Genomic DNA, 23,768 nt, shown 5'->3' on the forward strand with positions numbered 1-23,768 from the left:
TTGCACATGAATAGTGCACATTGAGCGATTTGTGTTGTGTGCGGTGCACAGTGCACAAGACTGAGTACTAAGTGCACTTATGTAGTGCTTCGTGCGCATGTGTTTTGAGGCACGTAGTGCAAATTGCACGGTGCGCGAGTGCACAACGCTCATCATAAGTGCGGGCAACACGCCTACACTTTGTGCATGAATAGTGCATATTGAGTGATTTGTGTTGTGCACTGTGCAAGTACACAAGACTGAGTACTAAGTGCACTTATGTAGTGCTCTGTGTGCATGTGTTTTAGGGAATATAGTACAAATTGCACGGTGCACGGGTGCACAATGCTCGTCATAGGTGCAGGCAATGCGGCTACACTTTGCAAATGAATAGTGCACATCGAGTGATTTGTGGTGAGCATAGTGCACAATACACAAAACTGAGTACTAAAGTAGTGTTTTTATGTTTGTTTTGGCCTTGTAGTCGTTGATACTTCAAATATCAGTGACTAAGGCCATTTTCTCCCACCACTAATACTCAGGTTGTAACGTCTTACATACAGTTAAACTTGATGGAGGAAACCCTGGTAAAATGTAAAACTTTATGGGACCAATCATTTGGAATGATCACATTCTGCTAAAATGTTTATTGGTGGTAGAGGGAAGTTGGGATACATCAATGGTAACATTGTTGAACCTGAAGAGACAGATCCTTCATACGAAAAGTGACTGAAAATTTGACGGTAATGTCTTGGTTATTGCACTTAATGCAACCTTCAATTAGTAGGGGGGTTTCCTGTTTAAGGGCACCTGCCTTGGCACTGAAAATTTGATGGAAATATCTGGGCACCAGCCTAGGCACTGGATGCAATAGGCTAGGATGGGCAAGTAAGGGCCACCTAGCATTTTTTAAAACCATGATTATTTCTTTTTAAATTCATGTATATAAGTGCACATCCTCCGAGTCTTATCCCAACTATTTGGGATCGGCCACATAAATCATGTTATGCCATTCTGCTCTATCAAGGCCATAGCTTCCTAATAATCGACCAAACAATATAAAAAAACAAAAAAGATTTATAAAATTAATTTTAGTAGCATGGGGTGAGGTAAAGGGCGCATGTGGCATTATGTGGGGTAGATTGCTTTGTGACTACAGTCCACAAGTCCCACTTAGCTGGCACTCACCCTCAACGGTCTAGCAGACTCAAATATGAATTGAAACCATACTTATTTGCCCCAGAATACTCTACATCATGATCTACCGAATTTCAACAAGTACTACCACATTTTCCCTTAAAGATGTAAAATAATGATAAACAAAAGCATACTATTTTTAATTTTTAGTAGATTAGAGCACAATGATCAACGGCAAGACAAAGAGGATATAATTTATATCATGGAAAAGTTTATATAGAGCCGAGGCTCCAAACAATCAAATTTGAGCCTACCTCAAAAATTTCACTAAAAGAGGGTGTTTTGATGCCCAAATATCTTCAAATTGATCATCTCGACATCAAGATGCATGGACATGAGAAAAAAAATGGACTTCAAGTTTTGAAAATCGTGTATTTTGTAACGCATTTTTGGACCGTTAATTTTCAAGATTTTCATAGATCTATCGATCTACACTATTATTGAAGCTTTAAACATTATAAATAAATATAAAAAATACATTTTAAGTCTATCACAAAGATTTCCAATATTGAAACTTGAAATCTACCACATTTCTTGACACTATTTGAAGGTAGGATTTAATTTGATTGTTTAGAGCCTAGGCTCAATACAAACCGCATCCTTTATATAATCAGGGTCTGGAAAAACATACCTGCAGCATCTAATGCACGAATGGATTCACAGAATGCATTGGCCTTTTCACGACGACGCATCAAGTCATTACCATGAGTTGGCATGGCAGTGAGTTGGAAAATCTTAGACAACAGATGTGCGGTAAGTCAAGAAAGCAACAACTAACGAACGCAAATTTTAATGGAGGCAGGAATGAATATAGGAATCTCCTAAAATATAACTCAAAAGTTCTTATATCTTAAGAAAGTGACAAGGATATAATCTCGAAGTCTGTTGGTTGTGTTTGGTACTGCTACTATAAGGGCACGAATGACAGCAAGAGTAGCTTCATGGGATCCATCTTCAAGAAAAGCATCCATCTGGACACGAATTTTATCAACAATCTGCAAATACAAAATGAGGTCAGTCTGTAATTCTGGAAATTCATTATACCATCCATCAGTATGACCCATGTTTGCAAACCAGTTGATTCAGGTAGAAATAAATACCAAGTTGCTGAGATGATTCACTGAAACTAATTTGCAAGAAAGTTTTGCCAAAGGAACAAGTATAATAGCTTCCTAGTGTGATTTGACTAGATCAAGGCAAACAGGCGAGGGATAAACAAATACACGATTTAACCTAAACCACTAAACTTTTGGATTTAATCAGATAAGACAGAAATCTGTATTCTACTTGTACGAACAGCAAGAGAACTACAATATACAAATGCGTAAGAAGTACAACAGAAATACGATATTCAAACTATGACAACAGTAACTAATATAAATGTTACCATATCATTCTTGAAATGCTGGGCTACAGATCCAAAAGCATAGATACTGGAGTACTTCACATTCAGGTTAGGGTCAGAGCCAAGGGTAACTAAAGCGGGCAGCACATGAGTGGAAGCAGCTTTCTCATCAACGTATGGTATCTATTCATGGAAAGGAAGAAAAATTTAATAAGAATGTGCATAATTTGATTCAAAAGAACAAATCAACAGGTCAGTGTAACTTACAAGAACTTTAAACAGGTTGGCAGCACTGGTCTTCATGGTCACATTGAAGCTGACAACCATTTCCCATAGTATATTGAATACAATTGACTGATGCTCCCCGAAAGTACTGCATTTGAATAAAAATGCATTAATTTGGATTTAGTGGAATCCCAGATAAGTTTTCGAAATACTTGGACAAAAGTCTCTAAAGTAAAAGAAAATATCTGAAAACTGAATATCATTAGCAGCCATAGAGACAAACCAAAGGAACCGGACTGCATCAATGAGCTCGGGAGTATGATGCAGTTCACTAGAATTATCCCTCAGTGAGCTTTGGATCAACAACTTCCTCAAGTATTCAGCAAGCTGTTCATGCCTACTAGGAACACCAAATATGCCGGCCAAAAGAAGAGGAAGGACACACATAACAGAAAGTTTCTCGGCCACAGCAGTTTTTGGTTTCAAACCTGCAATGAGCTGCCAGTTACACTGTATTTCATAACATGATCATTATTTCATACACATATATTCTTACCCTTAATTCTTGACTGAACAGAAGATGAGAAATATGTCAAATCACAACTATCCCCAACTGCAGTTAAAAACACAGGTAGCATGATGTGAATCAGAAAATCATCCCCAAAATGTTCACGTACGGCCAACAGAAACTGCAAAAAATGAAAGCCACACGAGAAGTCCTTTGTTAGAAACAGTTGTAGATTATCAAGGAACCATGATCAACGCACCAAGGTCACTTCAGGAATAAATTGAAAGCCTTGCTTCTTACCTTGGCAATGCGATTTCTAAGGTTGTCTTCCTTAGATGGCAATAGGCAGGCAAGTTGAATCAAAGTGGGCAAGCATTCAGTGTGTAGCCAATCAAATGCAGGCCACTCAGTATGTCCCCTAGCAGCATTATTTCCATATGAATCAGAACAAGGCTTAAAGTCAAACAATACTTTTCGACCTAAGTTAAAACTTAATAACAAGCATGGAATAAGTGAATAGCCAGCATGGAATAGGTGAAAGTTGAAACACTTCGTACCCAGTGTATTTTTCAAGCATGGAGTGTGAAAATGAAATTTTTGTTTCTGGGCTTGATAAAGACTCAGTATCATCTGAAGGAAATGGACAGGTCTCAATTGCGTGGTCATGCACAAATGGGAGCAAATCTGTCAGCATACGTAGTAAAACATCCACATTCCAGCGCTCTCGCTCCCCTAAAACTCGCAGATGTGAATCTACAGAACCTTCAACCCCTGAAAGAGGTGGGCATTGCTGACAAGTTTAAAGAGCAAGTCTCAGCAGCCAGGTGATAAGCGAATCAAATGTACAAAGAGTCAGAAAGCAGAGACATATATATGCAACATCCTGAATACCTGTGCAGAAGCTAGTATGTGGGATAGTAAAACTCGCAGTACATGGTCCAGTTTTTTCCCCCAACTTATTACAGCAGGAACGAGATATTTCAAGGATGCTTCAACCACTACACCGGAGGGGTCACAAACTAGCTGGAACATCAACTCCTCAACCTATGCACATCAAACACAAATCATATTAATAGAACATACTCAAAACAATTAAAACCATGGTGATAAATTAAACAGCCTCCCGTCGACACCGGAAGGGCTAAAAGCATTTCTTTTAGCCTGCTAGAGCTTACATTGCAGCAAATCTTGACAAGTCAAATAATCTGCTCCATGACGGCATCTGAGCATATTTAGTGGGGCTGACCTTGAAATATTTGTCCATATTTGGGAAGAGAGGAAGCAGCAATGCCAGGTTACGAGCAGCAGCTTCTCGAACAACAGTTGCCGAGTCCTCAACCAGCTGCTGTACGATGGACAGAATAAGCGAAGCACGGATCTCGGGCCTCACAAATTCAGCTAGCTCGCCACATGATTGGGCAACAAGCAATCGACGTTCCTCATACATGTGATTAATCTGAAAGCATTTCAAAGAAAATGTAAGGAGGCAGTCAAACAAGAAAGAGAAACCTCACTTTTATCAGGTGACCATTCGCAAGTTAACTAAAAAACCTGTTCCCAACACTGCGGAAGCAATTCTGACTCCGTCCTCATTTCCCCAATATTCTTAGCTAGGTTCACACATGCCTGTAGATGAACCAAAGTGTTATTCTTGCAACGTTGGCCTTTTACCTGAATTTACCTGAGATGATCAGCATTTAACTTACATCCATTATGATCTTTCTCTGCTGTTCATCTGGTCGTTTAATTAAATTAAATAATGTATGTGTTAAAGAATCCCGTGTACCACTAGCTGGGTGGCGCTCGATGGCACACATTATAAGAGGTAGAAGCTCCTGTAACCATGAAAATGTAACATCTGATTAACAAAAGGAGTGACATGTAATCACATTTTAGCTATTAAAAAAGCAAGCAAATCAGTGAACAATAAGTGCACCTCACGATGATTGATAAGCACATAAGGCACAATCTTAGGTAATGCATCTGCAAGGATTTGGATAGTTTCTGAACCCTGTTGAGGATTATTTAAATTATTAACGAAGTTCACCATTACGAAATTGCTATTCATTCTGCAAACAGAGTAGTTCTAAAAATAATCACTACTTACCACCCTCTCTGAAGCAGTTTCGACATTGTCATTCCCCAGTTTAACAAGTGTAGCACAGTCTCCAGAAGGAGCTCCAGGGTCATCTTTGAATATGGTCCCATTGTTGTTGACAGTACCATGACCAAAAGAACTTACTGGAGGCTCATCCACACCTGCACTAGATTCATCACATTTATTATTGAAAGAGCTGTAACATTCAGCAACTTCTGCCTCTACTACATCTGATATCGGATTTTCTGAATGAGACATCATTGTTTTGTCCTCAAGAATTTCGACTACTCTTTCCTCTAAGTGGTCATCCTCATTTAGCTGATCAGGGAACTCCAAAGAACTTTGCCTATTTGACCTTTTGCCCCTTAATATATCCAACTCCATTTGTAAACGTTCGATTTCTGCCTTGTAGTCATCAACATAGGATGTTTGTAATTGGTCATCTCCTCTGCCGACCCATCTTCTACTAGCTTGAGATCCTTCAATATGCATTTTCAAAGAAGTGATTTCAGCTCTAGAGTCATTGAGTTCTTTTCTCTTGAGTTCTAATGACTGTTTGAGATCTTGAATCTACAAGTCAGTAATTTAAATTCAGTATATCATTCTTATCTTTAAAACAGACCTCCATGCATGATCAATCAAGTTATGAGTCATCATTACCAAAATTTCTCTATCTTTGATATCTTTCTGAAGACACTCTAGAGACTTGCCTAACGCAGCCAGTTGACTATCAGCAGTTTCCTTATGTTCAAGTAAGGATTCTCTCTCTTTATGTAGCTTTTCATTTGCTTCTTGTAGTGCATCCTTTTCTTGAAGAATTGACATTTTCTCCTGCAAGCAAGTCACCATAGAACAAAACAATCATTTAATGCTTTGGGTATGCAACTGATGACCAAATCTTATATTGACAATTATGCTAAGCGTAATTGCATCTCAAAGAATGTTCAGGGGTGAAAGAAAGGAAACTAATCCTGATTAATAATTTCATCCTATTTCGACCAATTGACTTTCACAATAACATGGGCTTCAACATTCAAAGGTAACTGTAAATTAAAAGATGTAGATCAGAGAATCGAATAGCATCCTCTCAAAACTTAGGTTTCCCAGTTGAATTGAATAACTATCAAAAAGTAAAAAGGATGGAACATGAAAGAAGCATACTATCTTTCTCAACTGTATAGAATTTTAATATAGACAAGTATTAAAAACCAGAATCCAGAACTTTAGAATCACTCTCTACATTCCTTATAAGCCTTCCAATTCTTCTTCTTCTTTTTTTTTTTTTTTTCCCCTTTTTCTTTACCAAGCAATTCCATACTCTGACTGCACACTCAAGTGCCTTGCATTTTACATTAGTGCCTACATCATTCTCTTTGCAGCCTCTGAGAAAGGTGTGCAACCTACTCGGCACAGGTATCAAATAACCAAGTCCGACCCTTGAAATCAATAACGATAGAACTTGGATGATCTACCTAGGACAGGAGACTCAAGAACCTGCATAAAACTCCTGTGACAACCAGTTTTTCCAACCCAGCATTGCCCTGTCGGCCAGAAAACCAGCCTTTAAAAAATAGAAGTTCGACCAATTTCATGGATGGAAAAAGATTTGATTTACCCTTGGGTCCATCCTAACTCATCAAACTATAACTAGGGAGACCCTTTTTACCCCAAAATGTGGGATGAGCCCTACTCATCCTAGCAAAAAAGAAAAGAAAAGAAAAGAAAAGATATAATATCACACACCCTAGATATGCACAAAAAACGCAGCCCAACAGTGAACTAAACCGTCCATTTTTTGGATGCTCAAAACAAGGTCCTAGAGAACTATAATTCATTGAACATTTCTTTTCTCGCACACACACGCACACGCACACGCACATGCACATGCACACGCACACGCACACGCACATGCACACGCACACGCACACGCACACGCACACGCACACACACACACACATTTTGCAAAAGCATTCTTCATTTCAAGAATCAATCCCCAAAAAAAAAAAAAAAAATTCAATTTTCACTCTAGATTTGTTCAAAATGAGTCCCCTCCAACAATGAATCTAGACCATTAATTTGATGAATTTCAATATTTAGACCGTTACGAATTCAAAATTAATTTTTTCTTTCATAATATTGTTGATCTAATGATAACAAAGCTATCTAAAAAATTTGGAAAGGAAAAAACAATCCGTCTAAGGCCTACATCTAAGCATTTCACTAAAATGGATGGCCTATATTAATTGCACTAAAAAAAACACTTTCTAGAGCGTGTTTTCAAATTTTGCTTCTTTGTGAATGTTTATTAGAATGAAAAGAGTGCATATTTAAAAATTTGAGGTCAAACAAATGGCTGTAACATAGTTTTTGAATATTGTTTCACTATATTACCATAGAACGATTGCATGGAATCACTCTCCTAGGGCCGATGCAATAGTATACGCCTAACGACCCATATTGAATCTGGGCCGATTTGACAGTTACGTTTATATTTTGTATTTGAATTTCAATATTTTTTCTATAAATCTAAATCATTTGAAATTTCAAAGGATTCGCTGCTCAACCAACCTAATAAAAATATTAAAAAATAATTGGTAAAAAATATATTGACCAAAATACCCTTGATGGCTATTTTCAAGAGTAGATGCTCCAAATTTCAAGTGATTTGGATTTGTAGAAAAAAATTAAAACTCACAGATGAAACACAATTATGCATGTCCGATCCTAGATTCAATTTGAGCTGTTGGGCTTATAGTACTGCATTAGCCTTTGGGCTGACAAATCCTTTTCCACACATATATAAACCAAAGAAAAACAAATATCAAATACAAAAGGATAGAATACGAGGGAAGTTAGTGACTTGCAAATCTAATAAGCAAATGGCGACTAACTAAACCAAAAAGGGGGTAAAAAAAGTCATGTTACATAGAAAAACTTGCACAATGGTCAAAAACAACAAAAAAAATCTCCCAAAGAATAAAAGAAACAAAAGTAGTGAGAAAAGGAAAAATGACCAAAATCTCAAATATTGAAGGAATAACGCAATGAAATGATAAAATTGTTATTGAAAAAATAAATGAAATTTCACAAAAAAGGAAAGAAATAAAAACTTTTTACAAAAGAGAAAAGAATTGTTGTTGGAAAATTATGAACAATTTTAGGAAAGTTAATCAAACAAATTATTCGAGAAGCTAACAAATTATTCAAGCAATAAATTTGTGAATTAACAAATGACAACTATAATATTTACGACTGTCTTACATTGTTCAAAAAATCGGACTGCCCAGCCAAAATGGGCGGTGGTCCCTGGGTGGCTGCCTAGGCGGTACAAAACCCGCCTAGGCGGCCGCCCAACGCCTAGTCCTGGGAGCCCACCCAGGGCCTGTGCCCCTCTCAGAGGTGGAAAAGTATTTTTTTTTTTTTTTTGTTTTATTCAAGATATAAAAGTTTAGAAAGATGAGTTTTAGGTTCATTTGAAACCTAAACCCACAATTTTAGAGAGAAAGATGCCTCCAAAAAACTACATTTCATAGCATCAAATCATCGAAGTGTTTCTCAAAGTTTGGAGTTCGAGCAATCAAAGTAAGTGCATTTTTTAGATTGCTTGTTTTATTTTGATATGTTTTCTTCAAGAGTTAGTCAGAGTGGATATCAGGGTTGGAAATATGGATACAACCCGAATCCAAATGACAAAAATTGCGTTAGATGCAATTTTTATAAAAAAGATACAAAAAGAGGCAAAAACCGATTTAAGAAACATCTTGCTGGTATTAAGGGGGATGTTGTCCTTTGTAAAAATGTTCCTGAAGTTATCAGAGAGGAGATTAAGCAATTTATAAGTTATGTAAAACAAAAACAAGAACAAAATCCTTGTCATAGATATATTTTTGTTACTCCTAGGAAAAGTGATCAGGGTTGGAAGTATGGGTACAACTTAAAACCAAACGATAAAAATTGTATAAGGTGTAATTTTTGTGAAAAAGATACCAATAGAGGTATTAGCCGATTCAAAAAACACCTTGCTGGTGTTAGAGGTAATGTTGCTTCTTGTACAAAGGTTCCTGAAACAGTTCGGGATAAGATTAGACATCTTCTGAATTTTGAAGAACCAGAAAAGGATGAAAATAAGCCTTGTTATATGGAAGTATCTTTTCCAGGTTCTAAGCGGAGTGGTAATCGGGGTTGAAAGTATGGTTATAACCCGAATCCAAGTGATAAAAATCGTATTAAATGTAATTATTGTGGAAAGGATACTAATGGGTGCATTTACCGGCTTAAAAAAACACCTTGTTAGTATTAAGGGGGATGTTGCCCCTTGTAAAAATGTTCCTGAGGCTAGCAAGGAGGAAATTATACAATATTTGAGTTCCGAGAAGCACAAAGAAAAGGGTAGAGCAGCCAAGATTCCTAAGGCCTCATTTGCACAAACTAGTAAGAGGAAGGTAGAAGAAGAGGAGGAGGAAGAGGTAGATTAAGAAGAAACAGAGGAGGACGAGCGTTATATTGAAGAAAGAGATGACTCTGATGATGATGGCCTCGACTCTAATGCATATGATCAAGCTTGCCCTATTGATATTCCTTTTGATGATGATGATGATGATGATGATGATGACGACGACTGAAAACTCTTGCCTCTTGGTGTTGAGTGTTGAGTCTGTTGACTGTTGTGTTGAGTCATGAGTGTTGACTTTTGTTATACTGTATATTCTCTAAATTTTTGTTGTGTTGAGTGTTGACTTTTATATTCTACCTACACTTGTATGCTTTTACAGTTGATTGTTTTAACAATATGGATTATCAAAATTCTCTTCTCAACGTCTATCTTTTTTTTTTTCAACTTGGAATATGGTATTATATTGGTAGTTTGGTATGGTTTTTACTTTTTTTCAAATTTCAATTGGCAGCCGCTTAGGTTCTGGGCGCCCGCCTAGGCGCTAGGCGTCCTGGACCCCCCAGACCGCCTAGGACCCAACTAGCGCTTTTTGATACACTGCTGTCTTACCCTGCTACAATAGACTATTTTACCTTGGAATGTTTTCAATAACTCTATACAGCCCAATGTTTTCAACCCAAAACCCAGTATTTTCTTCTCTTTACCCAATATTTGCATGTCCTTACACTCTTAACACTTCCTCTTTCTAAATCCTTATCCTCATGGCCTTTAATTGCTCAAGTCATCACCCATTCCTTGCTCATCCTCAGCCTTTCATTTTCTTTCTATATCTACCGTAGTTCATTGATGCAGTGGGAATCGGGTTGGGCAAAAAACTTTCGAAAGGGGGAGAGGAGACAAACAAGGAGCTCAAAAACACAAGAACTCAAAGAGTTCTAACGTAAAAGTCCTAACACAAATCATCATCATCATCATCCCAGCTTTATCCCAACTATTTGGGGTTGGCTACATGATTCCTGTTCTGCTATTCTGCTCTATTAAGGGCCATACCCTCAATAAGACCATAAGTCACCATATCTTTTCTCACTGCTTTCATTCATGTTCTAACACAATTTCAAAGAAAAATTTACAACCTGTCCATAATGGAACCAAAAGAACCTATATATAAGAAAATAAAACTAGAAACCTTAAGAACCCAGAAAAGAACCTAAATGTAATGCCACCAATCAAGGCCCTATACTAAATACAAATATGCTGATTTTAAGAACACAATGGAACAAAGAAAAGCATAAATTTTATACAAAACACTAGGAATCACTTTGTATTTTCCCCTTTACTTATAAATTGACCATTTTGCCCAAAAGATCAGAGACTTCAGCTCATGTATTTTATTCTCCATCATCCCTCTGGCTCAAAAGGAACTCATCTGCAACTTCTCAACAACAAGTCTTTGTGAAATTCCATCATCAAACTTCTAAATTCACTTTTTGAAACACTGGATGGCATCCTCCACTTGTTTTCTGTAGGGCTTCAAACTTCAAAGTAGCTCATACTTACCCAAATTGCCTTTAGGCTTTGCAGCTCAACAAACTGCAAGACAAATCATTTGATCCATCTCTTAAGATGATTCTGCCATTGATTGCACAACTAGGGGTGAGGCTATCGAATACCTAAACCAGAGCAACCTCAGTTTTAGAGGGATAAAATCCAACAGTGAACAAGGAAGAGAACAAAAATTTCAGCAACAATAAGAGCTATACTTTAGAATGTTCTTTAGCTGATCCCCTCATGCACACAATAGACACTAAAACACAACCCATCATATAACCTGGACTACGCCTATGTGCAGGTCATCTCCATCTAGATAAGGCTGTTATCAGGCCAGCCTGGCCTGCCCTAGTTTGGCTAGACCTGGGCTTGGCTAGAAATATAAAAGAATTGGGTCCCAAGCCTGGCCCTGCCCAAAAACGCATTGGTCCAAAGTTGGGCCATAATAAACAATAATATATATGCATTGTATAATATATAAAATAAATAAAGAACATATATATTGTTGGGCCCGGCCAAAGGCTGAACCTGGCCAGGCCCAAAAAAACTTTGGGCCTACTTGGCTCAGCTGAGGCCTGGTCTGTGGAGCCTGATTCTTTAGGTCAAACACGACTCGAAAGCCAAGCCTATTCCAGACCAAGATTGACCTGAGCCCGACTTGTGGGCATTATATTGAGCCGAAACCTGGCCCAAAATCCAAACCTAAAGCCCATGGGCTGGCCCGTGCCCATTGGCAACCCTACTTGTCTTCATTTAAAACTATCTGAGGTCAGTGACTGTGAACTCTCTAGAAATACCTTCTATTTAATTGAAATACTCGATAATGCAAGAATTACCTCTTTTACATTTCACCAGTTCTCACCACAAATGCATTAAACTTGACTTAGAAACTTAGTTGTAAAGCGCATGTAGTGTCCCAAACGTCCTTGGCAATTGAGATGCCCAACATTTTTGTCAAAACTTCCGGAGTAAGGGTTGCATCTAAAGAACCTTTAGTGCTCGATTAATTGCATACCACTCTGTGTGTGGATTTAAGACATGCATCATCACACATATTCCTTCTTTACTAAATATCTCTTGTTCTATAAATTTGGGAGGGGCGGGATCAAACCCATCAAGGTGTCCATTACTTGTAAACCATGAAGAAGCGGAACGAATAACCCTTCCATAGAAGAAACTTGGAGGAGCCAAGTTTAATGCTTATCATATGTGGCAGCATTGAAGAAGAGAGGAGCACTAGAAGAAGAAGTTTGTGGGGAGTTGGACAACATTGCAATAAGATCTGAATGACAATCAGGATCAGACATATCAAGGTGTCCCATAGCTAGTCAACCATTGAGGGGAATGATTTGACCCTGCCATATAGAGAAATCGAGGAGTCAATTATAATGCTTACCATATATGGCAGCATTGATTGTGGGAAACGTGCACTAGAAGTTCATTGGAAGGAGGATGACACTGCAAGAAGATCTAAAGGATGAAAGGAAGAGACTGCCCCTTTTGTTTTAAAGAAAACAGAGAAAGTTCAAGGAGTAGGCTTCAAATGTTCTAGCCTGAGGGTGGGTGGGTGGGGGGGGCGGGGGGAGGGTTTAAATTTTATTTTATTTTTTTGTTTATGGTTTAGGAACGTCAAGTTGGATCGCTAATCCATGAGCAATGAGAGATTGAGGAAGATGTTGCTCATAGAATTAAAGCTGGGTGGACAAAGTGGATATGTAATTCTAGAGTCTTATGTGATTATCGCATATCAATGAAACTGACGTGCAAGTTTTATAGGATGGCTATAAGACAAGCCATACTTTTTAGGAAATGTCGTGTGGTAGAGAAATAACGTAGACATAGAATGAGTGTAGCTGAGATGATGATGTTGAGATGAATGAGTGGCAAGACAATGAATGATGTAATTTGGAATAAATACATTTAAGGGAACTTAGGGGTAGCTCCAATAGACGATAAAATGAGGATAGCAAACTTAGGTGGTCTGGTCATGTGTAGCGTAGACTTGGGATAATTTGGTTCAATGGAAGGCTCGAAAAGGTCAAGGAAAGGCCCCAAAGGACACGGGTGGAAGTAGTGAGAAAAAATATAATGACTTATAGTTTAACTGATGCTATGGCCTACAGCTACTGAAATCTCTCACCCAAAGTCGCGATTCTGATTCGAAATTGTGATTTTGCAATTTCGAGAAAGAATCTTCACAGAATTTGTTTTTATTAAGTCAAGAATCTTGATTTCTTATTTTAGAATTCTCGAGTCAAACACTTATTGAATCCCATTTTAATATTTATTGATTCTCGATTCTTTAATTGTTCAATCCCGATTTTACATTTGTTGGATCTGGATTCCACATATAAGTATATTTGATTCGATTGTTTTCGAATCCAGATTCCTGAATATCAAGTACCCTCTTTCGTAGATGAAAGAAACCACTAATTAATCAGACATCAAATCATGCTACAAATCTGTGACTTATGGATTGGTAAAAATATTTATCGATTTCCATTTAAGTTATTTGGAAATTGGTCTGGAGACGAGTGTCTCCCATCGTACATATGTGCTCCGAATAATAATCTGATGAATGTATTGTCAAAGTATTGATTCCATTAATCAACTTTCAAATGCAAATATCTAGTAACATTCCAATGTCCTTTGTAGGTAACAAGTAATAATTTCTTTTGCATGTAAGAAAGGCAAGTATAACTTGGGCATTGGAGTATTAAAATTAAGAAAACTTGGGCCATGCAATGTTAAAACTTAAATACTCCACGTCCTCACCCCCAATATCAAAGGCACATACTACAACCAAGACAACACCATGGCACAAAATAAATCCTATTTTTAACTATAATAATTAAATGAAAATCACATTAAAAATCATGAGATAATATTTGTATGTTTTATAGACAATTACCCTAAGTGGATTGTGCCCTATTTTGAACTATACTAATTAAATGAAAGTCATATTTTAAAAATCGTGACATAATATTTGTATCTTTTATAGACAATTGCCCTAAGTGGACTGCAAGTGTCTATTAATTGACCCTACTTGTAATACTGTATCTAAGGCTCATAATCAATACGTTGACCTCGGATCCAAGGAATCGTTCTTCAGGTCTTAGAGGCCTCTGATCTTGATTGTTTGGTGAGGTTCTAAGTTGCTAAGGCGCGAGATATCGTTGATGTAGGAATCTTGATTCCAAGGGGGTTGAAACTTGACCCCATAAAGTTACAAATCTGAATTGCCAGGTGGGTCGAAACCCGATTCCAAAATGATATAAATCTTGATTCTAAGTATGTCAAAAACTCGATACCAAAGATGTCAGAATCCCGATTCCATATATGAAGGAATCTCAATTCTAAATATGGCAGAAGCTCAATTCTAAAGAGTTCAAATCTCAATTCCATATATATAGGGATCTCAATTCCATTTGGGTCGAATCTCGAGTCTTATAAAGTAGGAATCGCGTTTCTCGCAATTCCCTCTATATGGATGTTGATTCCAAAAAAATGAATATTTTAGTTAGCCACGATCTCGCAATTCTGATTCCTAAAACAATATGGAATCTTAGGCGTTTAAAACAACTAAGTATGGCCCTTGATAGAGCGGAATGGCAGAACAAGATTCGTATAACCGACCCTAAATGGTTGGGATAATGCTCAGACGATGATGATGATGATAGTTGGGAAACTCAAATTAGAGTTAAAATAAAAAATATTAGGGTTTAAAGAGCGATTAAAATTTTTAGGTTAGGGTTTTTAATGAGAAGATATTAGGGTTTAGATAGATTGGATATGGTCTCATGTTTAAGGCTTAGATGAAAAGAAATTATTTGGGAAAAAGATATGTGAGGTGGAATAGTTAGGGTTTTAAAGCATAGATCATTTAGGGTTTTAAGTAAGGAAGAGAGAGAAAAAAAAAGGTAGAGAATCAAACAAAGTAGAATTCAAAACTGTTTCTTTTCAGTAACACCCGTCTGGGATGTATGTAATAGAGAGTCTCATTGTTTCACTTTAAGAGACAAGAATGATTGGGCTCTCATCTCATTCGTATCATGATGGGATAAAAATAGCTTCATTTCTCTTTCTCTATTCTATCTGGAAGATACCTATTTGGGATGAGTAGAGCCAACAGGATGAATCAAAACTTATTTTGTATTGCGACTATGAGGCCAAGACAAGAGAGATTATGGATTACCTTAATTGAAGATGAGTATGTTGAGAAGATCTGTAAACCTTGCTCTGATACCATGAAAGAAAATATGAAATAGCACGAACTCCAAGCCTTTGGAGGAACACAAAAGAAGAAGAAAATGAGTGAGTGCTCCTCGACATTGATGATATTCACAGCAAAGGTTAGTTTTACTAGTGAAATTTCACTTATACCCTAATACATTATAACAATACATCATAAGACGTAGACACAGAAATTACAGAAATACCCTCAAGGGGTAATGCGCCATCCTTCATAAAAATCACGGTGCTAAGGTCACCACAATACCAAACAGCTGGCTATGCAATAGAGGAGGATATTAAGCGTTCTTTTACAAAAATGCCCTAACCTGTTTTAGTATAGTGGCCTTTTGAGGGAATTTTGCTTCTTATAAGGGCAAATGGATATTTCCACTAAAGAACAGTTATTTATATAAAGTATTATGCGCTCCAAAAATGACCTTGTCCATAGCAAAAGTATACATTTTCCACTTTGAAAAGAAAGACAAGCCCGTAAAGGCATTTTCGTCAAAGAACAGTTAACACTCTATTGTTTACATGTTAATGTTAGAAAATATCACACACACACACACACACACAAAAACTCAAAAACATGCCAATGACAGATACACAGAACAAACATTTGTCAGACATCACACATTCACATCCTATGTGTGAAATGGTGAAATGAGCATGAAACTGGTTCCTACCATATTAACTTATATATTGAGTTAGCAGATAATTCTGGGAAGTTAATTAGGGTGGGGTGGCCTTGGACCTCCAGATTTTCGTCGTGCAAATCAAATGGGTCCGAAGGAAAAGCAGACCGTTTCCCTTGTTTCACGCTCAAGTTCAAGGTAATGAGAACAAATAGAGGCTTTATCTGGCACCAGCCTAGCTCCTTATGTGCAAGTTGGCTTTTCATACATAGTTTTAATAATCATATAAGCATTTGATAAATATACAAGGACTTATAAAGTGAAATCAGTTCAATGATGAAATAATTCAAAACAGTCATAATCTCAATAGCTGCATTTCCTCTTGGAGGAAGATATAGTTGCGCTTACAAAATGACTAAATCATAATCAACTTGATGTAAACAGAAAACTACAGGCGACAAACTGTCACTCCAAAATCTTGAATACAATGCACTACAACATCAACCAAATGTTCCAAAATGGCAGGCATGCAACATTGAAATGAGTATCTTACTTACATGGCATATTATTTGTTGAAATATTTTTGACCAAATATGTATCCAGGTACCAATTACCTGTGCATCAATAAGGAATCTATATTACCTCTGCTGCTTCTGAAGTTGAAGAAAGATATTGATAATAATAATGACGCAGTGCATCAGGTACAGACGCTGCTGTGTTCTGCCAAACATCCAAGTTTTGGTCCTTGACCTATGGACAATGTCAAGATGAGTAGGATATCTTAATAGGTTTATGTGAACATTCCAAAACACAAACACACACACACACACACACACACACACACACACACATATATATATATATATATATATATATATATATATATATATATATATATATATATATATATATATATATATATATATACATGTGTGCATATATTATATTCACAGATACATAAAGAACCACTTATACACACAAAAACTGTTGCAAGGATGCCCCAAACTCATGAAGAAACAAAACTGGAAAAAAGGAGTATGGCCGTCATAGCAAGACACAAGCAAGGGAACTACTGTTAAAAAGGACGCAGTATGCATAGCTCACAGATACGGATGCACTCCCTGATTTGGACAAAAAAAAAGAAGAATCAGAATTCATACTCACCTCTTCATAGAATGTCATGGCTGTCAGCCTGTATCCAGCAGAAAGCAAATATTCTTTAATAGCACAATTAAGATCTCTCCGTTCACCATCCTTCAGAGGTCCAAGACCTGAAAAGGACAAAATCTTCTTTCTCTGATGACAGGATGAAGCTTCAGATATAATGCTGGCTTCATGAGAATCTGTAGAATACACCAAATTTGGAAGCCCACATATGTGCAGTGGATCAGATATAGTTGCAGTGCACAGACAGTTACAACAAAACAAATTAACTATTGAAAATATCGGAAGGAAAAGCTTCCAGATATCATACATATGTGTCTAGTAGACATCCCACAAAACTATCACATGTCTATTGTTTAGATGCAGTTTAGGCATTAGCATATACCCTATAGAAGTCCATATGGCAAACACAGAAATGCAAATGCACCCAAAAAAAAAAAAAGGTTCAAAACTAGGTCTTGGTAAAGTATCAATGAAAGCATAAGCGCCACTAGTGAGCTTAGCTACTAAAGTCTCAATTAAAGATGATAACATACATGTGCCTAGTGGACATCCCACAAAACTATCACATGTTTAAATCTTCATAGCAGTTTAGGCATTAGCATATACACTATAGAAGCTTGTATGGAAAATACGCAAATGCGAATGAGCAAAGAAAAAGGTTCAAAACTAGGTCTTGGTAGAGCGTCAATGAAAGCATAAAGTCGCCACTATTGAGCTTAGCTACTGAAGTCTCAATCTAAAGATGAAAATTTTAAGTTAAGGAACAAGTAATCCATATTAGGGAGAGGTACTGAATCATCATCATCAGAGATTTTTCCCAACTATTTGGGATCGGCTACACGGATCCTGATCCACCATTCTGCTCTATCAAGGGTCATATCCTTAGTGATGCTATAAGTCCTCATATCTTTTCTCACTACTTCCAACCATGTCTTTTTGAGCCTAACCCTCAGGCAACGTACTGAATAGAAAAGTTTTTACACATCAGGTAATGAATCTAATCCATCAACTTCAAAGTTGGCTCTCTGAGTTCTACCTGTTGTTTGACTCCACATGAAAATGACCATTTTTGGATTTTCACAAATTGCATCTCAATGATTTAGTGGTTTGCGGTAGTTTTGCTGCTTTTTAATTTTAACACAAAATTTGTGTTTTGGGGTAGCTTCCCTCTCTCTCTCTCTCTCTCTCTCTCTCGAAACCAGAACCCTCACCCTCATTGCCAGAATTATCTCTAACTAACACACTGGAATCCTCACTCATCACCAGAATCCTACCTTTCCAGAAAATTGTTACCAATCCACCAATATCTCCGGCCACTATATTGACTTTGCTCTCTCCTCAAAAAAAAAGGGCAAAAAGGAAGGAAAAGCCTTATCTGCTCTACGAGAAAGGCAGTTTCTGATATGCTCTTTCAGGTAGAGCTTTCAATGCCCTTTTGTAAATCACTACTTATTTCTTGAGAGGGTATCTACCAGAGCAATGAAATAGTGCCATCAATATTTCAGGCTCAAAAGATTTTCAAAAAGTTGTTTTTTCATAGTGCAAATCATCCTTGCTTGGGTACATATGCCCAGAGACTAACATGGTGAAAGAGTTAGCCATACCAGATTATCTAATTCTCATAAACTCAAAAGCTTTCCAATTTGGTAGCTAAGCTCAATGATGACGACTCTTATCTAGAAAGTATAAATTTCAGAAAGGTAAACATAAGCTGATGGATACAAGAATAGCGTTTGGAAAAGCCTAAATGTTGAAGTAATAGAGACCTAAATATAGCAGAGAACAATGTTTGAAAATCCAGCTCTTTGGGCAGTCCAAGTGATAGGGCTAATTCAATTTGACTTCGATTGCATGCCAAGCCGCCAAAGAGAAAAACAAGCCAAAAAAAATAGAAACATCTGAAAACTGGTAAAAATAGGAAAAATTACAAAAACAACATAAAAGGTATATAGAAGATGAGAAAAAGTTATCAAAAATAGAAAAATATTAAAATAATAAAGTACATAAAAATTACTTATAAATCAATTATTATTAATTATGAAGCAATTATATATACCCCCAAGTTGGGGGGTGTTCTGTGCTCCGCAGCTCACCAAGACAAAGTGACTCAGGTGAGTCAGGGATGACTTGCTCTTTGTAATTTCTATGGCTATTTGAAACCAAAACACATAGTGGAAGGAGAAGAGAACAATTTAACCCAATAAGAATTAAGAATGAAGGAAGTGGAAGGAGAAGAGAACAGATTTAACCGACTAAGAATTTTCTCGAGAAAAACTCTTAGTAATTAGTGAAGTTTAATCCACTCAGGTGCTTTTTTTGGGAGAGAGAGAGAGAGAGAGAGCTTGCTTTGCTTTGTTTAAGAGAAAGACACAGTATGACAACAGTCTGCTCAGTTTAGAGAGACAGAGGGAAAGCATGCTCCCTTCTTAGAGGGACAAAGGGAACAGCTTACTTTGCCTATTCCAAAAAGAGAAAAGCGTAGAGCTTTGTTGCTCTGCAAGAAAGGATGGATGAGGCACAGGCTGCCTTGACTTGGAAAGAGAAAGGAAGGGCTTGGCTGTCCTCTTTTTAGAGATTGAGTCTTCTCTCTCTCTACTTCTCTAGAATGGGTGGGCTTGAATACGAGCCCATGGTGGCAGATGAGAGAGATGGGTTCTTGAGGGTAGGGTAGTCTTGAGTCATCGAGCCCCAAATGAGCAAGTTTGTGAGTGGGGGAAAAAAAAAAAAAACCGAGGTGGGAGCTACTGGATTGGCTTTCTTGTTTACAAATACACTTTCACTTGATGCGGGCATCCACATGGGTCGCAAACCTATTTTTTTTTTTCATTTTTCAAAAACAGACTCATAACCAAAATGCCCTCAAACCATCCAGATACACATTTATAACATTGATATATATCTATGTGTCTATGTGTTTGTACAGATCTACTCACAAACATGCACTCTGCATGCACATGCGAGAAATGTGGGTTATGCATATCTATATATATAGAACTCTTTTTTGTTTGTGTAATTTACGTATAGATTTATAGATTTACATACGTTGGCAGCCACCCATACTAGAAATTTCCACAAAATGTCTAGTTCTATCTACAGAATAGTTGACTCTTTCAGCTTAGGGCATTATCTTGGACTGTCTTGACACTTTCATTTGTATACATCCTTTAATTGCACATTTGATGCAATCCCAATGTGTCTTTTATCAATTTTCATATGAGCTTATCAACAAGAGATGCCAAGAGGTATCCTCCACATCAATTTTCATATGAGCTTATCAACAAGAGATGCCAAGAGGTATCCTTCATATCAATTTTCATATGAGCTTATCAACCAGAGATGCCAAGAGGTATCCTCCATGTATTAGATTCAAATTTGTGCTGCCAATGGTGCATTTCCTATCTTATCTATAATTGTAATTACAATTCACCCAATTAAAGTATACAGCATGGTTGGGCACCTGCAGATTTTTCCTCAATGCAAAATCATTTCAAAACATTATTTGAAAATAGTTAGGTTGATGTTTCAAAACCAAATAAGTATAATACCTTTGAAAAACATATCATTTCATAATAGTGAAATATAGGTCATGGATGCAATTTAAACAACAAAAATTTAGTACTGTCATCATTATGAGCTGACAACCACTTCAAGCTGGGCGTCTCAAATACTAAATTCACTATTTGAAGATAAATCTATTTTTTCTGACTAAAAATCAAATTACGTATGATTTGAACAAAAGACAATAAAGAAGAGACACCAAATATGGCATGTGTGCGCTTAGTAATTAAAGGAGAGACACTTAACCATCTAAGTCATCGGTAGAGTACTCTATGCTCTTTTGCAAGTCAGCCCTCAATTTCAATACATCCTCTTGTGCTAATCGAAGCTCATATTCACTAATTGCTAATTTTTCTTCTAAGGTTTCCTTCTCTTCAAGCAAGCTTTGGGGATCTGCAACTGAAACACAGACAAGAAGAGGTGAGCATTGTGTTTCTTCTCTCAGAACAAAGAAATACTTGTCAATACACTTTGTTAAATGGTCAAGATACGACATAATGCCAAGAATACCAAAAAAAGAAGCAAATGGAATACCAAAAAATTGGAAACTTACATACTAATGTGGCATAAGAAAGGCTAAAAAGCCAAGATTATATGCCATTGATATATAGAATTAATAACTTTGATGCAAAAAAGTTTAGTTTTGTTTACAAGAGATCAAAGGAAAGAAAGACATTCATATGAAATTATGGAGGATCTACTGATGATGGTACCTTCAGGAACATACACTATCAAGATTTAATAAAACGGATCAGTGATCTGGATTGGTCACCCCAAAAACCATGTTGGATTGGCGATTCTTAAAAGGATGGCAAAAGACTAATAAAACGGATCAGTGATCTGGATTGGTCACCCCAAAAACCATGTTGGATTGGCGATTCTTAAAAGGATGGCAAAAGACTGAAATAGGAACCCTAACCTATAAGTTTTAAAAAGACACCCTTCAAGATTTTTACCCTTCATGATTATAGCATACACAACAAATTTGTCAATGATTTTAGACATATATGAAGATTATTAAAGGAAATTTTAATTGATTTAATAAAGGACGAAGTGCTTAGTTTAAACAAAATAGAAAATTTCTCCTGCATTGACTCCCTAAATCTCTTACAACCTAAACAAAAGAACGAAAGAAAAACTTCACAGCAATTCCACTTGAATGACCTTCACTTGGAAGTGACATTGCATCCGCTTGTTATATCTACTAGTTCAAAAACCATGGATATGTGATCAGTGATAATAAATCCAGATTAAGAAGAGGCAGAGGAGGATAAGTATGGCCACAAGCAGCAACCTGGGCTTATAGTGAAGAATTAACAGGGACTGTAAGCATTAGCATCTCATGGATGGAATCGACTCGTGTAAGTTCATCTTGTATAGCTTGGCACCTTGACTTCATTAAGAGGTTAATCTCATACCCCAAGGTTAAGCAGGTAATATAAAACCCTCCTTGGATAAATGTTATAGAACTACCAATCACATGAATGATATTATTTCTGCAGTTACTACCTGATACATAGTCAGCTCTCATATGCGCACATGTTAAAGATGGATCAGCTATGATTGAATCTCAGATTTGATGTTTATGTGCATTAATCAGCTCACAAATTTCAATCTTCTTCATGTTCCTAAACTTTCCAGGATACATACTTTCTCGGCTAAAAAGCCAAAAAAGAGTATGTTATTTCTTGTTTTCCAAATTTATTCCTCGTGCATGATTTAGGACATAGCAAATTGATTGGTAATGGGGGGAACAACTTAAGAAGAAAATTTTGTCTCATGTCAGAGTCACCTGAGTCCTTGCACAATCCTTATCAACAGTTGCATGTACTCATGTCTTTGTTTCACTTGTGGCATGGTAGATAAAGTCATCCAATACAAAGTTTTGGATAAGTCCCAACCCTCAAGATTTGACTTCCTTGTTGTAAAGAGAAATGTTGCAGGCATCACATTTTGTAAACCAAAGAAATTGATGCTTCTGCCCTTTTAAAAAATAGTAGAAGCCATGAATGTTTTGATGATTTGATCTAGTGCATTCCAATGTATACCATCTAGTTACTGTTCGCTCTAGTTATAACGCTTTATGAGCAAGTGGGCACAAGTTACTAGTGCATTATCTTTCAATTATATAAAAAATGCTTAAACCTGTTTATTCACAATTTCAAATGACAAAAGACAAGTTGAAATCAGGAAGCCGAATGACTACAAAGCACATATTGCCATGTTCAGTATTAACATGTTGCTATGTAGTTTCTCTGTTTCACAAATTGTCCGGTGGCCTAAATACCATCTCTCTGTCTCACTGTCTCTCTCACGTGAAAAGCAGAACTTATATTTAAAAGCAGTTTAGCTTTTGAGAATGCAATATCCAACCGAAATTATCCTGTGTTACCCATTTCTCAAATTTCAATATCATTTTTGGATTCATGCAAAGCAAAAGTTTATATAAGGATGCAACCCTACTTGTAAAAGTAAGGTTGCAGTAATCTATACAATCCACTCATGTAATCGTGCAATAATTTGAATTATCACTAAAATACTAATGCAAAATGAAAATAGAATAGAAATTGCCAGCCAAGCATATAAGAACCATATTTGCAACTACAGCAGGCCAAAAGCAAAATTGTGAACACTACTGACTATAAAGAATATGCAAAGACAAATAGTGAGGTCACAGATGATCATTAAAACAAAATGTCAAACTTGAAAAGAAAACTTCACAAACAGACTGCGATCAAAAAAAAAGGAAAAGAAAAATCATAAACAGATCCGATCACCTATAAATCAATTAAAGAAAATGGAGTCTAAATCCAACAAGAGCAAACAAAAAATAAATAGAGAACATAAATTTTTTGAAAGCTCAATGCTCAGGAGAAACAAGA

General features: G+C 36.8%; 1 protein-coding gene across 11 annotated transcripts in view; it reads right to left on the bottom strand.

The window, feature by feature from the left end:
- LOC18433604 (HEAT repeat-containing protein) overlaps positions 1 to 23,768 on the bottom strand; it is a 31,642-nt gene that overhangs the window by 7,012 nt on the left and 862 nt on the right. For 4 of the 11 annotated variants that reach the window (XM_088853355.1, XM_088853353.1, XM_088853354.1 and 1 more), the window contains exons 2-20: positions 21,133 to 21,285; positions 17,326 to 17,504; positions 16,804 to 16,911; positions 15,489 to 15,575; positions 6,013 to 6,183; positions 5,362 to 5,922; positions 5,191 to 5,265; positions 4,961 to 5,089; positions 4,806 to 4,880; positions 4,501 to 4,710; positions 4,146 to 4,298; positions 3,812 to 4,044; positions 3,555 to 3,672; positions 3,303 to 3,435; positions 3,030 to 3,234; positions 2,789 to 2,894; positions 2,564 to 2,704; positions 2,046 to 2,171; positions 1,808 to 1,922 (exon numbers count right to left, since the gene is read on the bottom strand). In XM_088853355.1, the coding sequence (XP_088709481.1) occupies positions 1,808 to 1,922; positions 2,046 to 2,171; positions 2,564 to 2,704; positions 2,789 to 2,894; positions 3,030 to 3,234; positions 3,303 to 3,435; positions 3,555 to 3,672; positions 3,812 to 4,044; positions 4,146 to 4,298; positions 4,501 to 4,710; positions 4,806 to 4,880; positions 4,961 to 5,089; positions 5,191 to 5,265; positions 5,362 to 5,922; positions 6,013 to 6,183; positions 15,489 to 15,575; positions 16,804 to 16,911; positions 17,326 to 17,504; positions 21,133 to 21,285 (3,078 nt within the window). Of the gene's footprint in view, positions 1 to 1,807; positions 1,923 to 2,045; positions 2,172 to 2,563; positions 2,705 to 2,788; positions 2,895 to 3,029; positions 3,235 to 3,302; positions 3,436 to 3,554; positions 3,673 to 3,811; positions 4,045 to 4,145; positions 4,299 to 4,429; positions 4,711 to 4,805; positions 4,881 to 4,960; positions 5,090 to 5,190; positions 5,266 to 5,361; positions 5,923 to 6,012; positions 6,184 to 15,488; positions 15,576 to 16,803; positions 16,912 to 17,325; positions 17,505 to 21,132; positions 21,286 to 23,768 lie in introns of those variants that run through there. The other 7 variants (XM_088853356.1, XR_016045559.1, XR_016045558.1 and 4 more) reach the window with 7 other exon arrangements.

Source organism: Amborella trichopoda, chromosome 12 (assembly GCF_054954075.1).
Source record: "Amborella trichopoda isolate Santa Cruz 75 chromosome 12, AtrichopodaSantaCruz75HAP2 v2.0, whole genome shotgun sequence".
Lineage (NCBI taxonomy): Eukaryota > Viridiplantae > Streptophyta > Magnoliopsida > Amborellales > Amborellaceae > Amborella > Amborella trichopoda.